At 48.3% G+C, this 17239-nt stretch overlaps 2 protein-coding genes across 2 annotated transcripts; one reads left to right on the forward strand and one right to left on the reverse strand.

Annotated features, from left to right (window-relative positions):
- Positions 1-6597: 6597 nt before the first annotated feature.
- TREMEDRAFT_58210 (uncharacterized protein) lies at positions 6598-8344 on the forward strand (the record flags this gene model as incomplete). Its single annotated transcript, XM_007001124.1, has 4 exons — positions 6598-6658; positions 6709-7119; positions 7168-7447; positions 7558-8344. 4 exons carry the CDS (start codon positions 6598-6600, stop codon positions 8342-8344), a joined length of 1539 nt encoding a protein of 512 aa, XP_007001186.1.
- A 5040-nt stretch (positions 8345-13384) lies between these two features.
- TREMEDRAFT_58212 (uncharacterized protein) lies at positions 13385-16836 on the reverse strand (the record flags this gene model as incomplete). Its single annotated transcript, XM_007001125.1, has 6 exons — positions 13385-13831; positions 14466-14971; positions 15013-15036; positions 15102-15185; positions 15392-15439; positions 16380-16836. The coding sequence occupies 6 exons, from the start codon at positions 16834-16836 to the stop codon at positions 13385-13387; spliced, it is 1566 nt and encodes a 521-aa protein (XP_007001187.1).
- Positions 16837-17239: the final 403 nt, after the last annotated feature.

The raw sequence follows: 17239 nt of genomic DNA on the forward strand, positions 1-17239 counted from the left end.
GCGCTCGCATTCCGCAGGTCTGCACGAGCCTCTTGGAAAAGGCTGATTTGTCTATATAAACCCTATCTTGTACTTTGTAGTCTTCTTTAGTTCTTGATCAAAAGTCATTTCCATTGCCACCCTTTTGGAGTCCAGTCCAGTCCAGTTCCCTCTAACCTTGTAAGACAAGCCAGAGACATTCCTTGGGTCACAGTCCCATTCCTTGTTGGACTCAGTCTTGTTATCTTAAGTATATTCCTTGTCACTCCTAGTCTTTGTCCCCTTGTCCTTTGTCCTCTGTCCCAGGGTGGGCAGTATCCTTGACAGTATCAAGAACTCACCTCTTTGTCCTTGCTTGTCTTTAACATCTTAGGTCTAGTTATACCCTTGTTCCATAACTCCAGGAAATATTTATCAACTTCAACAATAATTATCAACTTCAACAATACTCAAGAACACTTTGATCTTCAAGAAAATAAATTGTTTAACAACTTCAACTTCCAGGAAGCAAATAATACATCTTTGACTTTAGTTTGAAAGGGATATTAAGAATAATACTTGGTCTTCAGAAATACTTTGGGGAATTATAAATACTTCAGCTAAGTAATTCATTATGTCTGACCCAATCCCCATCACTCCTGACATCCAACCCCAAGCCATCCCTTCTGCTGAAGATATCCTCCAGGAGATGCAAGCACGCATCATCCATCTTGAACAAGAACTACTTAATGCACAGGTTAACTCTCACTCTCACTCTCATTCCACTCCCACCTTCACAAAGGAACCAAAGATAACTTCACCACCGCCCTTCAGTGGCCGTAAAGATGAAGCTCTGGTATTTCTTTTGAAGTGTGACACAGTCTTCAATACCCAACCCCGCACCTATGCTCTTGACCAATCCAAGATTGCCTTCACCTCAAATCTCCTCAAGGATGAAGCTTATCAGTGGTACATGCCTCATGCTATGAACCATACTGAAACTCGTCCTGAATGGGTTGATAACTGGGAAGCTTTCAAAAAGGAATTTGAAAAGACATTTGGTGATTCCGACATCATTGAGACATCACGTCACAAACTCAAGACACTCAAGCAAAATAAGTCAGCATCAGAGTATGCAGCACTTTTTGAAAAGCATGCGGCCTTTCTTCATTGGAATGATGAGGCACTCCGCCATGCCTATTTTGACGGATTGAAGGAAGATGTGAAGGATAAGATTCTTACGCCAAATGACTTCAAGACGCTCAAGGATCTTATCAACAAGTCTATCATTTGGGACAACCTCCTCTTCAACCGCAAGAGAGGTGTCGCTCCAGTCAACACTATCAAGTCTACCCCTCCACGTAACAACAACTCCTCTTTCAACAACTCTCGATCCTTCACTACCCAATCCACTCGTACTTTATCTACCCCTTCCAACACATTCACTCCTGTCCCTATGGAAGTGGATGCTGTCCGACCTCGCTTTGCTCCTCTCACAACTCAAGAGCGTGAGCATCGATTCAAGAACAAGCTTTGCCTATACTGTGGAAAGCCCGGTCATACTGCCAATCAATGCAAGGCAAGACCCAACAAGCAACAGTCTCCTGCAATGGTCAATGCTGTCAAAGCACCTCAGGAAGCAAAAAACTCCCAGCCCCAGGCCTAATTCAGTCCCCTGCTCTGGGGCCTAATCATGGGCAACAATCACGGTATTTCAAACGTCAAACGGCAACGGCTTCAACACTATCAATTAATCCGGACAATCCTCAGGAGCATTTGTGTATTCCAATCACACTCTCCTTTGGTAACAAACACTACCACACTTATGCTATGCTTGATTCAGGAGCTACCAACAGCTTTCTGAACAAGACCTTCCTCGACAAAACTATTATCCCGGCAGTCCAGAAGGATGAACCTATGGACCTTCATGTTATTGATGGGAGAAAAATATCTTCTGGTGCTATCACACACCACTCTGGCCCCATCAACCTCTCTGTTCAAACCACTTCAACTCGTCATGAGGAGATGATCTCCCTTGACATTACTTCCCTTGGCGACTATCCAGTCATTCTTGGCCTTCCATGGCTCTCTCGACACAATCCTGTTATCAATTGGTCCCGTCAGACCATTGTTTTCTCTTCCCTGTACTGTAGGATGCAGTGCAGTCAACCTAACAAGTTGATGGGAAAAGATTTTGGTACCCCACTCCAGTCTAGTAACTTAGAGCACCAGTGTGCCTCAGGTTCCCCCTTGACCACTCAAGATGGCCAGTGTGCCTCTGAGAGGATTCCTTCCAGTAAGATCGAACGACAGCATGGTGCTCCGCGGTCTCTCCAGCAACAACATAATCGACAAAAGTCACTCCAGTCTCCAGTTCCTGTCCACACTCTGGCTCCTCCCAAGGTCACCCTTGTGAGTGCAGCAGCCTTTCGCAATGCTCTAAAGAAAGCTTGTGTCTATGGCATCACCTCCGTTTCCCAAGTCACTTCGCTCATTGATCCTCTTCCGGCTGAGGACGATGATGATCCTGATCCTGATATGGACACTCTAATCAAGAGTATACCTCCCGAGTACCACGACTTTCTAGAAGTCTTCAAGAAATCCAACTCCGACCAGCTCCCAGAACATAGCCAGTATGATCATTCCATTCCTATTGAGGGTGACTCGCGACCACCTTTTGGGCCCATCTACTCGCTCTCTGAAGTTGAGCTTAAAGCTTTGGATGAATATCTTAAGGACAATCTCAAGAAAGGTTTTATCCGACCCAGTTCTAGTCCAGCAGGCGCTCCAATACTCTTTGTCAAGAAGCCTGATGGTACCCTCCGACTCTGTGTAGATTACAGAGGACTCAACAAAATCACTCGCAAAAATCGATATCCCCTGCCCCTTATTCAAGAATCCCTTGACCGACTCAAGGAGGCATCATGGTTTACAAAAATTGATCTCCGTGCCGCTTATAACCTCATCCGCATCAAGGATGGCGATGAGTGGAAAACAGCTTTTAGGACCCGCTATGGTCTCTTTGAATATCTTGTAATGCCCTTTGGGCTCACCAACGCTCCAGCATCCTTCCAGTACCTCATCAATGATGTGCTGAGGGATTATCTCGACATCTTTGTTATCGTCTATTTGGACGACATCCTCATCTTCAGCAAAACAAGAGAGGATCATATCAGTCACGTCAAGCACGTGCTTGAGCGACTTAAGAAAAATAATCTTTGGGCCAAAGCAGAGAAGTGTACCTTCTTTCAACATCAAGTCGACTTTCTAGGATACATCGTCTCAGACAAAGGTATCAGTATGGATCCCAAAAAGGTCTCCGCAGTACTCGACTGGCCAACACCACACTCCGTTCACAACATTCAAGTCTTCCTTGGCTTCGCCAACTTCTACAGGCGATTCATCAAGTCTTACTCCAAAGTCACTGCACCATTAACCAGACTGCTCCGCAAGGATGTTAAGTTTGAATGGGGTGACTCTGAGGAAGAATCATTCAACTCTCTCAAGAAATCATTTACCACTGCTCCCATTCTCCACCATTTCCAGCCCACCAAGCCAATTGTAATAGAGACAGATGCTTCTGACTTTGCAATTGCTGGTATCCTCTCCCATCCAGACGACAAAAATCAACTTCACCCTGTGGCGTATTACTCAAGAAAACTTCAACCAGCCGAACTCAACTATGAAATTTACGACAAGGAAATGCTTGCTATTGTAGAAGCATTCAAACAATGGCGACCATACCTTGAAGGAGCTCAAGAAATTACAGTTTATACGGATCACAAGAATTTAGAATACTTTGCAACAACCAAAGTACTTAATAGACGTCAAGCTAGATGGGCAGAACTCATGGCAAACTATGATTATAAAGTCATTCATAGACCCGGAACTGCCATGGGAAAACCAGATGCCTTGACGAGACGTCAAGACCTTCAGGGGGGGAGTAGAGCTGCTGAGGCACCTCCACGCACACTTTTCAAACCTGGTCAATTCATTCTAGGTGCCCTTCAACAACCCTCTCTTGACCCCACTTCTTCACTTCACTCCGACATCTTGGCAAGGATAGAGCAACTACAGCCTGAGGATAATACCCTTCAAGAGCTCATGCCTTATCTACACAATCCCAATACTCCTTGTCCTTCTGAACTTCAACATAAGCTTGAAGGTTTCAGCTACTCCGACAACATCATAAGATTCAAAGAAAGAATCTATGTCCCAGACAACTTCGAACTCAAGACAGACCTTCTCCAGCAGGTCCACAACTCTAGTACCTCTGGTCACCTTGGTCAGGCAAAGACACATGATCTCCTGACACGTCATTATTACTTCCCTGGCTTGCGACAATTTGTCAACACCTATGTCAATGGGTGTCACACTTGCGCACGAAATAAAATCCCACGACATAAACCCTATGGACCCTTGCAACCACTCCCTGTTCCTTCTCGTCCTTGGCAATCTATTAGTATGGATGCCATAGTCAAACTCCCTTTATCCAGTAACTTTGATTCAATCATGGTCTTTGTTGATCGTCTTACCAAACAAGCCCACTTTATTCCATATAAAGAAGATGGCTTTGACGCTCCTCAATTAGCTGTGATGTTCCGACAACAAATCATGCGACTTCATGGCATACCTCAAGATATAGTGTCAGATCGTGGACGAATCTTTGACTCTCATTTCTGGCGAGCCTTTGTCAATGGACTAGGCATCAAACCCAACTTCTCAACAGCTTTCCATCTTCAGTCAGATGGTCAGACTGAACGTGTCAATCAAGTCTTAGAGAACTATCTTAGGACATTCTGTGATTATGACCAAGCAAACTGGTCTTCACTTCTAGATCTGGCAGAATTCAGTTATAACAACTCAGTTCACGCAACCACAAAACATTCTCCCTTTGAGGCAACCTATGGTTACCATCCCCTTGATCCTTCTAGTCCACCACCACTTCCTAGTACCTCTGTCCCTGCAGCCTCAGATCACATCAATAAACTCCGTAATCTTCACAAGGAACTTATCACCAATATCAAAAAGGTGCAGTTATCTCATTCCAAGTCCTATGATCGTAAGATCAAAGAAATCACTCAAGAAGGTAAACCTATCTTCAAGGTTGGAGATATGGTATTCCTTAATCGAAAAAATATCAAAACCTCAAGGCCATCAATCAAGCTTGATCAACGCATGCTTGGGCCATTTAAGATTATTGAAGCCACACCTTCACCTTTGGCTTTCAAACTTGATCTCCCTCCTAGTATGAACATTCACCCTGTCTTTCATGTCAACCTCTTAGAGCCAGTGCGCTCAGGACTCCCAAATCAACCTCAAGATCCACCACCTAGGATTGAAGTTGAAGGAGAACAAGAATACATCATTGATAGAATTCTGGATTCTCGCATCAGTAATGATGGAGGATATGATTATCTAGTACATTGGAGAGATTACTCCAGTGCTCATGACTCATGGGAACCTTGGGAAGAACTCCACAACACTACAGCCTTCAGGGCATTCCGTCGTCAACATCTCCAAGATCCTCAACACCACTTCCCATCCATGAGGTCAACAAAATTAAACTCTAGTACTAAACAACCGACACAACAAAACACTTCCACAATTTTGAAAAGACCTCAGCGTAGGTCATCCCGGCTCAGAGGACTTCGCCCTTAGAGGGGGAGCTCCTGTCATGAATCACACCATCACGTGTTCCTTGTTGCGCAAAACAAGTTCAACCTCCACTTTCGTGTTCTAACATTTCACCTCTGCTCTCATGCCTGTCAGGCATAAACTCCAAGTATCATTTTAGTATGTCGGTGCTTAGCTCCCATGCCTGCAAGGCATAAGTCCCCAGTAATTCTCTATTCTCTAGTTCCTCTGTTCTAATGCCTGCTAAGGCATAATCTCTCAGTCTCTTGTTCTCGCAGCACTTCTATGTTCTGCATAGTTCCCCATAGTTACTCATCGACCACCTTCGACAAAGTCAAGCGACTTCCGGCGCATCCCGTAGGATGTCATAGTAGGACGTAGGTAAACGCAGATATGGCATCATAGGATATCAGTGGTTATCGGTGGGATGCAAGGCAATGCATGCAGGACAGTGCAGAACGGTTCAGAGCGCTCGCATTCCGCAGGTCTGCACGAGCCTCTTGGAAAAGGCTGATTTGTCTATATAAACCCTATCTTGTACTTTGTAGTCTTCTTTAGTTCTTGATCAAAAGTCATTTCCATTGCCACCCTTTTGGAGTCCAGTCCAGTCCAGTTCCCTCTAACCTTGTAAGACAAGCCAGAGACATTCCTTGGGTCACAGTCCCATTCCTTGTTGGACTCAGTCTTGTTATCTTAAGTATATTCCTTGTCACTCCTAGTCTTTGTCCCCTTGTCCTTTGTCCTCTGTCCCAGGGTGGGCAGTATCCTTGACACGTGGGAATTTTGATCGTCGTCATGGCGTTTGTTGTTGCTGAGACACCTTGTTGTGCGAAGTTACCAGCGCCCTGACAACGAGTAGTCGTGTTAGTTATACTAAATACTCAGTACTTCGGCCCACTTCTTCTTCTTCCCCAGTACTATTCCTAAATCGTACTATCATCGTCCATCGATTTCCAGCCTTTACCTTACCGAACATATCAATTTGATAAATTTCTTAACAATATGACTTCTCAACCAGAACTCAACGCCTATCGAGTCTTCGTAGAGCGCTTCACCTCTGCCCGTAAGTCCACTCGTGCTAGTCATAAGTTAGATCTCCGCTGATTATCTCAGTCTCTCAGCAGGGGACTTTCCCCCGCCAAGTATCGTCTATGGGTCTTGGGGCCCTTACTATCACCGATGGCTCGCCCTTCGTCGCGGCCCCTCCTGACGCCGGAGCTTCCGCTGCGGCTCCTTCTTCCGCCGAGTCCCCCGTCGTGGCTCCGACCCCTCTCTCCTCCGGCCAACAGGAGGTCAGACCCGCTCCTGTTGGCCCTTCGCAAGCTTTGGGTCATTCTGCTACTGTGGTGGAGATTGATGATGATGAGGAGATGGATGTTGTCAATAGTGATGCTGAGATGGATGATGTTGTTAATGATGAGACAACAGGTGGTGCAGGTGATGACGAGGAGATGGGTGATGTTGATGATGTTGAGGAGGCGGATGATAGAGCTGCAAGGGTGGCGGCGCTGAAGGCCTTGAGTCGTAAGTCAGCTGTTGTAATCACCTGCGCGTTAGTGTTGACGTATCTAGCCATCCGTATTACAAGGGGTTCTCCAGAACTTCGTATCACCAGTCAATATTCCGATGGTAACAAGCGCGTTGAGTACGCCCATCACTTGGAACGGATCAAGGCCGAAAAACGTCGCCGTTTGTCCCCCGCTCAGGACAAAACTCCCCTCCCTTCGGCGAAGCGGACCACAGGTACTCGTAGTTCGCCTTCGCCTGACCTGGAGGAAGAGTCTCCCCCTCCCGCCAAGGAGCCAGGGAGTGCTCGTAAAGCGTCGTTGCGGGAGCAGGAAAGATTATGGAAGTTGTTCGAGGACGAAAGGGAACGTTAGGAGGTCGCCAGTGTAGAGGAGTCGTGTGATAGATGTCGGTAGGTCTCTTCCATAAAAGTTTATACACCTGCTGATCAAATAGCCGCGAAATTATCACATATGGGAGGAAAAAGTGGCCGTGTTTACGACCGGTCAAACCTCATAATCGCGGATCCCGTTGTGCTTCTTGTACTTCCGGGCCATGCTCGTTCTGCCCCCCCAATACCGCTCGGGACATCCCTCCTAGGACCTCTGCCCCTCCTCCAACAGTGCGGGACGTACTAGCAGCTCCCTTCGTCCCCTACGCGCCTCCTTACACTCCGTCCACCGTCGTTCGCCGCCGTGTCCCCACGGCCCAAGACAAGGAATTCTCTTCGCCCTCTCCTTTGGCGAATTTCTCCTCTCCCGGCCCCACTTCGCCGTCTCCCGCCGTCCGTCGTCCGCCTAGCTCTCCTGTAGCCGGACCGTCGCGTCTTCCTGCTACTCCTTCGGCAGGTCCGTCTTGTCACACCCCTCGTCGTGCTTCTCCCGCTGTTCTTCGGCCTTCTACTCCTGTGGCTGGCCCATCTCGTCTCCCGACCACCCCTTCGGCCGCTTCGTCCCGCCCTACCAGAAGCCGTCCTACTCCTGTCTCAACACAAGAGGGCTCTCCCCCCACTCTTCCTCCTGCCCTTGGGACCCGAAGTCGTCAACCATCTGTCCCCCCTGCCACTGGGCTCTCAACCCCTGCTCTTCCTGTCCAAACTCCTCCTTCGAAATCTCCAAAAGGGAAAGGCAAGAAGAAGAAGGCCGTCCAATTCGAACCTGCAGTGGTAGAAAATGAAAGTACTCAGCTACCAGAGGAAGTCCCTCCTCCCCTTGACCACCCCTACATTTCCGACGACCCTTGAATCCCAGAGGAGGAGAAACAACTGGCTACCTTCCGTTCTCTCATCATTGGTTTGACCACGCAATTACACGCCAATAGACGAGATACGGCGAAACTTCTCGAATATTGCATGAAGCTGGTCTCTGGTATGAACACTCTCTCCCGGACAATGGCAACTCTTGTAAACTCCTCTGATATAGGCCCATTAGTGCGGACTGAGTTAGCTAGAGTCTCCCGAGAGCTCATGACGGACATGAACGATTTCTACCACAATCTTTTTGATTCTCCCTTCCTCCTGAATCCCATTGAGTACGCCCTCCCCCCCACACTCGACTGGTTAAAGCCACCCAACCCGGCTCAACTCAGTTCTCAGGATGCTGCCTTTCTCGATATCCTGGCTCTTCCCCCGGACTGTCTTAGAACACTTCGACAGTTATCGAAGCTGCCTAGTCTGAACCTCGCTTGTGACTCTGCTCTCCATACCTCCCACATCCTGGCCTTCAATACAGCGTGGAGAGAGACTCGGTCCCTTCGACGGGTGGTGCCACCAAAGGTTACCGTGAGTAGTAGTGGAGGTGGCCCTGCCCCAGGGGACGGGGAACAGGGAGGAAGTTCGCAGCAGTGAGTTGTACTTAGCTAATGTTGTACCCGTTGTATGGATTACTTCCTCGTTCGTGGTCTCACCACTTGTCCTTTCTTCGGTTTATCCGGGTGAAGTTCGTGGAACTTTGCCAATATTTCATTAGCTCCGTCCACATTTTCTACTGGTTCCCACGATACTGCGTCATCCGAGCCTTCGTAACCTAACCATTCCACCAGATACTCTAACTTCCCTGACCTCTTATTAATTCTAGAGTCCACAATATCTTTTACCTCCCACGACTCTCCTACGTTATCTACTTCTACTGGACCAGGTGGTTCAGCGAGCTGACCAGGGAAAACTGGAGGATGGTAGGGACGGAGCAAGGAGACATGGAATACATCATGGATACCTGCCATCGTTCCTGGTAATTCCAATTTACAAGCATGAGAACCTACCTGCCGTACTACCTTGTACGGCCCACTTTGCTTAACATCCAGCTTCTTCATTGGCCTCTTAGTCTTGATATTCTCTAACAACAGCATAACTAGGTCACCTTCCACGAAGTTCGGCGTAGTTCGGTGTCTCCTATTGTATCCTTCGGCATACTTCTCGTTAGTTCTCTCAATCCCCTCAATACATTCTTTATGTATTTCGGTTAGGTCTTTTACCACTACTGTAGCAGCAGTGTTACGACTGAGAGCTAGGCAGTGACCAGACCCAACTTCAGTGGACGACAGCGACGGAAGACACAGTGATAGCGTAGAGTGGATTGGACGATGATGACAAGCACCTTAGTGGTGAACACGTTATGGTGTAAGTCACTAAGACAACAAGGGATGAGTAGAGTGAGTGGCAAAGTTTTATGGGAGTAACTTATAAGAATTCATCGACAGAGGGAAAAGAGTGAATTCAGCGCTCTTATATAGACCTCTGTTTCTACCGAACTACAAACTAAACCGGCTACCTCCACCTTGCTGAATCATCAATGACGTCATGATTGATAAGCATCTGAGTAAGCAGCTTATCAAGCAATGATGTCATTGCTGATCAAGCAGCTGAGTAAGCACTACTAATCCCCATGCTGAATCAGCAATGACCAATCCCTTGCTGAATAAGCATTGACCAATCCTCACCGAGTCTCTGAATGTCCTGATCTCTATCTAACTCTGATAAGCTTCATTCTCTTATTCCACATCATGTTCCTTGTCATGCTCTACAATACCAATCATACCTCCTTGTATGCAGTGTCATAACAAGCAGGTACCTCGACTTCACTGGCCTTAATCTCTTCAGCCCACCGAGGGTGGTACCCATAGTTTGCATAGAATGGGGTCTTGTTTATCGCAGAATGATGGGTGTTGTTGTAAGCAAAGCTAGCTCGAGCAAGCAGCTTCGACCAGTCGTTCTGCTGGTAGGAAGTGAAGATTTGAAGGTATAATTCCAGGGACTGGTTCATTCGTTTGGTCTGTCCATCAGTCTGTGGATGATACGCGGTAGAAAGATGTAGTCTTATCCCGAGACTATCGGTCAAGTTCTTCCAGAACTTCGAAGTAAACTTCGATCCTCTGTCTGATACTATACTCTCTGGTAATCCATGCTGGGCCACCACATAGTCCATTATCAGCTCTGATAGTCCAGCTGCGGTTAACTTCGTCGTGGTTGGGATAAACAAGGCCCATTTTGTCAGTCGATCCACGACCACTAAGATAGAGTTATATCCATGGGAATTTGGGAGTTCTTCGATGAAATCCATCGAGATACTTGACCAAGGTTTTGTCGCTACTTGTAGGGGTTTAAGTTCTCCATGAGGCTTCTGTCTGTTAGTCTTAGCTCTCTGACATACCGCACAACCAGCGACATAGTCTTCTACATCCTTCCTTACTCCAACCCAAACATAATCCCTTAGGATTAGTTCAAGGGTCTTCGCTGAACCTGGGTGACCAGCCAAAGCCGAGTCATGTCGCATCTTCATGATCTTTAGTCGAGCGTCGGCGTAGTTCGGCACATAAGTGCGATCGTCAAACGTGAGGAAACCCCTTGAGATCCATCCACCACAAATTATTAAGGGGGATCGCGAACTGCGGCGTAGTTCGGTGATCGATCCTGGTTCCTGTACATCATCACAACACATCGGATGAGAACACTCAGCGCAGATAACTCCTAATAACTCCTCTCTAACCTCCTCTACGTCTTCGTCCTCCTGAACTCCAAGTATCAGATCCCTAGGGTCGACAAGATCATTTTCCTTCACTTCCCTTGTCCCTTGCAAGGCTCGAAGGAGGTGGCGTAACTCCGACGTGGTGGCGTCAACTTCGTCGAACTTCGGCAGACCTCGAATAAGGTTACTCTCTTGCATCATGGTACTTCCTTTTCCCGAGTGATAATCCGCCCGTCTAGACAACCCGTCTGGAAGGCTTGCTTGAGTTCCTGGTCGATAAACCATTTTAAATCTGAAGTTAGCTAACTCTTCTACCCACCTACCTTGACGTGGGCTGAGTTGCTTTGGCTCCATCCAGTAAGTGAGATCTAAATGGTCGGTAAGGACCGTGGTTTCTACCTGCAGTAGTAAGTGTCTTCTTCTTCTGAAACCCTCAACTACGGCGAGGAACTCCTTTTCTCCTACCGTGTAATTTAGCTGGGCCGTGTTGAACGCGCCTGACTCGATGGCGACTGGGTGCTCTTGACCAGCTGTATTAATCTGCGAAATTATGAAACCCCAGCCGAAGAACGAGGCGTCTGTCTGTAATATGGTCTTCAATGTAGGGTCAAAGTGAGCTAACACCGGCGCAGTACACATCCTAGCCTTCAATTCCTTAAAGGCTGACTCCTGTTCTGCTCCCCACACGAACGGTACCTCCTTCCTTGTCAAATCATTGATAGGTCTAGCAATCTTCGAGAAGTTGGGGACGAAACGCCTGTAATAGCTCACAACCCCAATGAAACCCCTCGACTCTCGTAGATTCTTTGGACGTGGGAAGGATGTGATGGCGTCAATGTACTCTGGATTAACCGATACACCTCGAGAGGAGACCACAAAACCCAGAAATACCACAGAATCTCTTTCAAACTCGCACTTACTAGCTTTCACGTACAAGCTCGCCTTCCGCAGCACTTCAAAGACCTTCGCCGTAGTTCCTCATAATTCCTCCAATGTATTCCCATAAATGAGGATATCGTCAATGTAGACCACGACTCCATTCCCTAGTAGTTCTCTAAACACCTCATTCAGGAAGTGCTGGAAGACAGCCGGGGCGTTTCGCAGCCCGTCACGAACGACAAGAGATCCGAACATACCATACTGAGTCCTGAACGCAGTCAGGTGTTCATGTCCTTCCGTCACCCTCAATAACTGGTACGCCCCAATTAGGTTCAGTTTGCTGAAGTATCTTGCTTTCCCAAGTTCTTCGGTAATCTGACCGATTAATGGGAGAGGGTAGGCATCTGGTACGGTCGCTTCGTTCAGCTTTCGATAGTCGATGACCATTCGCCATTGTCCTTCGGCTTTCTTCGGTATCATAAACATCGGTGAGCCGTAGGGCGAGTTACTTGCTCGAATCCGGCCCGCGGCGATTTCGCGATCTAGTATGTCTCTCAGCGCACGTCTCTGATCTTCTCCTTGAGCATAGAGGGAGGCGACCTTCAGGCTCGCCCCCTCCTTAAGCTCAAACTTCAAATCGTAGGATCTCGTCGGGGGGAGGGTCTCTCCTCCCTTCTTCGGATTAAACACGTCAATGTACTGGTGGTATTGCTCAGGAACTACCTGGAACAACTCGTCTTGTTCCTCCGGACTCAGCTCTTCGAGCTCATCTTCGCCGCGGAGGTCTGTCTCATCGGTTCGGGTCCTGAGCCCTATGGCTGCCAGGCTCGCGATACCTTTCGTCTGTGGAAAGAGAGAGGATAACTCTTCTCTTTTACTCGGCAAGGGTAGGGGAAAGGACACTGCACTTTCCTCATTGTTCGTCTGGGGAGTAGGGAAGGATATCATATTCGCTCCCCCATTCAGGATTACTCCCTCTCCCCTCATCCATTCCCATCCTATCACGACATCCGCGTCGCAAAGGGTGGTAACATCCAGCTTAATTGGGCGAACCTCGCCTAACTTCTTGACACCCAGACTCACTTTGACAAACTCCGTAATGGGTCCAGCCACACTAACCGAGCCATCGAACATGTGAACTGGTACACTCACGGGGTATTTCCTCTTCTCCTTCCTAATCTTCCTGGCTGCCTTGGGACTTATATACGAACAGGTCGCTCCAGTGTCCCACAGGGCCGTTAGTTCAATTCCTTCGACATACACGTTAGATTTGGGTTGGTTGTTACAGGTGGAAGGGATTAGGGTATGACAGTCGTTTATACATTTCGGAGTGGTGTTTACGGATTTATATACACATTTACCTGGTCTCATCAGCTCTTTCCTTTTACTGGGGGTAGGGATAGTGGCCGAGAGAATATGAGTGCGGACCCGCCGAGTCTCGCCTATCGCGACGGGTCCCCATCTTTTTCCTCCTCGTCCATCCCCCGCTCTCCAACACCTGCTTCCTCCCTCCCGACTGCGTTGATCTTCTTCCTGTCCCCAAGAGGGACGGCGTTCCCCCCCGTGCTAAATCTCCCTTCTCCTCCAGCATTTTGTCCAAAAGATCGCAAGGGGATGATCCCTGCTTTGACCTTCGCCGCTATTACAGGACAATCCCGGTTATAATGCCCTCTCTCTCCACATCCAGTACACTTCCCTTCCTCTCGACGCTTTAAAACCTCATCAGCACTGGGTCTCGGCCAACGACGATTTAGTTCGTCTACATCCGTTGGTATCGCCCTCCCCCCGTTCGTGCCCTTAGGCTGCACGCCCTCGATCTTCGCCGTAGATTGCCATTTCTCCTGGCTCCCCCGTTCCCCTCCTCGATTTACTTCCTCTCTCCTCTCCCCCTGTTCCTTCACCTCCTTCCTCTTCTTCTCATTCTCCTTTTCGTTGATGCAAGCGATCGTCCATGGGGACCACGAACTCGATTAATTCTCGGACGGTCTTGAAAACTTTTCCATGGCGGGCGATTTCATCCAGCAAGTGGCTTTTCAGTCCGTTCTTCGCCCGGTCCACGAGGTTTCCATCATCGCTCCATCCTAACACCGCTACATATCGCTGAAAGGCGGCGAAGTACGCCGAAGCCGACCCATTCTGCCGAAGCTCGTTTATTCCCCTTGCGGCGGTTCCTTCTTCGTCAGGGTCTCCAAAATTGGTTTTGAGATATTGGATGAACTTCTTATAGTCTAGAAGGTGTTCGGGGGGATCGTCCTTAGGTAAGTCCGGTTGGACGGCAAGAAGAGGAGTTTCACGTAGATGGGAGATCATGAAAAAGATTTTTACTCGGTCGGTGGGGAACTTGCGGGCGTTGATTTCGAAATGGACTTCACATTCTGAGATGAATGCTGTGAGCTTTGACCTCTCGCCCCTCCACAGGTCTGGGAGGGGAAGCTTTATTCCTCCACTCATCTCAGCAACTCCTGGGGTCGCCGAAGCTTGCCTTCCAATGGCGAGCCGTACCCCCTCCGAGATCCCCTCGACTATTCCCCCAACCGTCTCCTGTTCCTTCTTCTTCTCCTGCTCCTCTTGACGTTTCCTCTCTGCTATCATATCCTTATTCATCTCCATCATCATGTTCATTATTGCCAGCATCATCTTCTGTGTTGTGGCCTCCTCCTCATTTCCTCCTACTACTTCGCTCCCGGCCGAACTTAGCCTACCTCCTGTGTTCCCTTCCCTTGGTCGTGGGGTCTGTCCCGAATCTTCGGAACCTGTCCTCACCGCTGGTGGTTCTGGTAGTCCGGTTTGTTGGGGAGGTGGTTCAAAAGGCAGGGGTGGATAGAAATCATCGCCTTGAGTTGATCCTTCGGGGGTATCAATTGCACCAGGCAATGGTCCCAAGCTTTGTCTTAATTCCTCCAACATCCTCCTCTCCGTCTCCTCTACTGTTTCTCCTGGTCTACTCATACTTCTTGTAACTCTCCTCTCTGGCTGCATACAATCTCGAACTTCTCCGAGGTTTGCACGGGTCGTCGGTAAGAGCAATCCTGGATACTGTCACAATCGTCGTTTCTTCTTCTCTACTGACCGACGGTCGACAAACCTCGGCTAACTACGTCGTAGTGGGGCGTCGATGTCTCACTAAGACAGGGTACTCGTCGAGGAACTACGGCTAACTTCGCCGTAGTGATACGTCGAGTGGTAAATGATAAGATGATCGTCGATGAACTGCGGCTAACTTCGCCGTAGTACGTTGAACTGCTTGGTGGTAGCTCTCCTTAACTCAAAGGTTGTAGCTACTGACAACAATCAAGGATCGCTGAAGAAGCTCAGCGGTCTGTAAACTATCTATACTTCCCCTCTCTTCTCATAGAACGTCCCTCAACCCCTGTACAGCCTCGCGCTCAGTCCCCTTCGTTCAACTTCGCCGTACCTCGCCATATCCCCGGTATCCTGCTCCGACTAACCTCGCCTAACTTCCCCTACTGCACTCTCCCTCGGTTTCCTTCCCCTAACTTCGCCGTAGTTCTCCGTTGGTCGGGGTTGTTGTGACTAATAATCCCTAGGTTCTCGTAACTTCGTCGTAGTTGGTCTCAGTGGTTCGGGATGGTGGTGGATAGTGGTTCGGTGATAGTGAAAGGAGGGTCGGTGATGGTAGTTGTCAGGGATGTCACGACATGGTTCGTGACAAAGTCCTTCTTGGTAGACATGGTCAGGATGAAGTGGCAAATCACCTTCTACCAGACACAAATAAGTATTTTCAGGGGCCCTCCCCCACACCTCTTCTTGGCCTGTTCTCACCTTCCTCAGTCATTCTTCCCTCACCCCATATGGACCTTTCTTTGGCTGCTCCCTTGATAGCCAAGCGTGAGATGGTTACGTATGCGTCATTGTCTCGAACGCGGGATGATCCGTCCGAGGTTGGAAAATCCGTGCGTCTTCAACTCCGGTATTTTCACCGTCAACCCATTCAGGTCGAGACCACGTTTACGTAGTGTCGTGTCCAAGGCTGGTATGTGAGACTTAAAGGCCTATCAAAACCAGTTGCTAGGATCAGAACAATGATGTGATGTTCCTTTGCTCGAGTCGGGCAGGAAGACGTATGTCAACATAATAATCATTGCAAGATCCGGTACGACAGCAGCAGTGTTCCAACTGGGTAGCGGGCTCACAATCATAAACCGCCTTAAAAGGCCCAATAACAACTCAACTAGTGATAGCTGCTCTTGCTATAAGTACTGGTTGTGATAGACGACGCAGAATCATCTTCATACAAGCTAGTAGGAGAGACATGATGCTTCTGACAGTAAAACTTTTGAGTCAGAGAAGACCTTACAACATCATACTGTCAAGAAGTATGGTGATGTTCACTACCATCATTTATATATATAGCTTCGTTCTCCAGGAGGAATAGAATAGATGAGAGAGTCTCTGAGGCTCGGTCTCCTTACGTACCATCCGTCAACTCCTGCCTCAGGCCGTTTTCCGAATTGGAGTCATACCCTCCTTTAGGGTATCGTGCGGTGAGTTCGTGGAACTCCCGAACCCCAACCGGCTCTGACCATGTCATGTACGGTCGATAACCAGCTGGATCTCCAAAATGGGCTGGTGTCCAGGTTTCCATCGTGTCCGGGACCACCGAGGGGTCTTCAGTATTCGAGAAACGCTCGTGTACTGAGGATCGTGACCATGCATCGTCGTCTCTCTCTCGGGGGAGCTTGAAAAATATGGAGTCATCGGATGTTGAGTTATCCGAATCTTGAGCTGTATTCAGTGGTTCACTTGGTCCTACACCACCTGTCAGGGCAGAGTTCACATTAAGAGTGTTGGGCTCTTTGTCGACCTCCAGATCATTGTGTGCAGGGTCCTCAGAGGAGGAATTGAAGTCATGTAAGATGGAATCTGAGGTCATTACTCGCTGTCTACTCTCTCCAGTCAAATATCCATCGTCTTGCCGATGGGACTCCTCGACGTTGTCCAGAAGGCCGGCCTGCCTACTTTCTAATAGGTTGTTAACCCAAGCTTGGTGTCATGACCGGGTAGCGAGCCCGCGATAAAAAAACCGGGCTAAAAGGCCCGATATCAACTCTGCTAGAGCCAGTTTATATACCGACCAATGAGGACAGATCATAATACGAGGCAAGCAAAATGATAAAATGATATTAATTTCGGCTTTTGCGATTATGGTCCTAATTGGTGGCGAGTAGTTACCGGAAATCGCAAAAGAAAACATGAGGAACACCGCACACCAAAACCCCAGACGAATCATATAGCCATGGTTATGAACACCGGTTTCCTCAATGAACACGAGGCAA

Source organism: Tremella mesenterica (assembly GCF_000271645.1).
Source record: "Tremella mesenterica DSM 1558 unplaced genomic scaffold TREMEscaffold_1, whole genome shotgun sequence".
Lineage (NCBI taxonomy): Eukaryota > Fungi > Basidiomycota > Tremellomycetes > Tremellales > Tremellaceae > Tremella > Tremella mesenterica.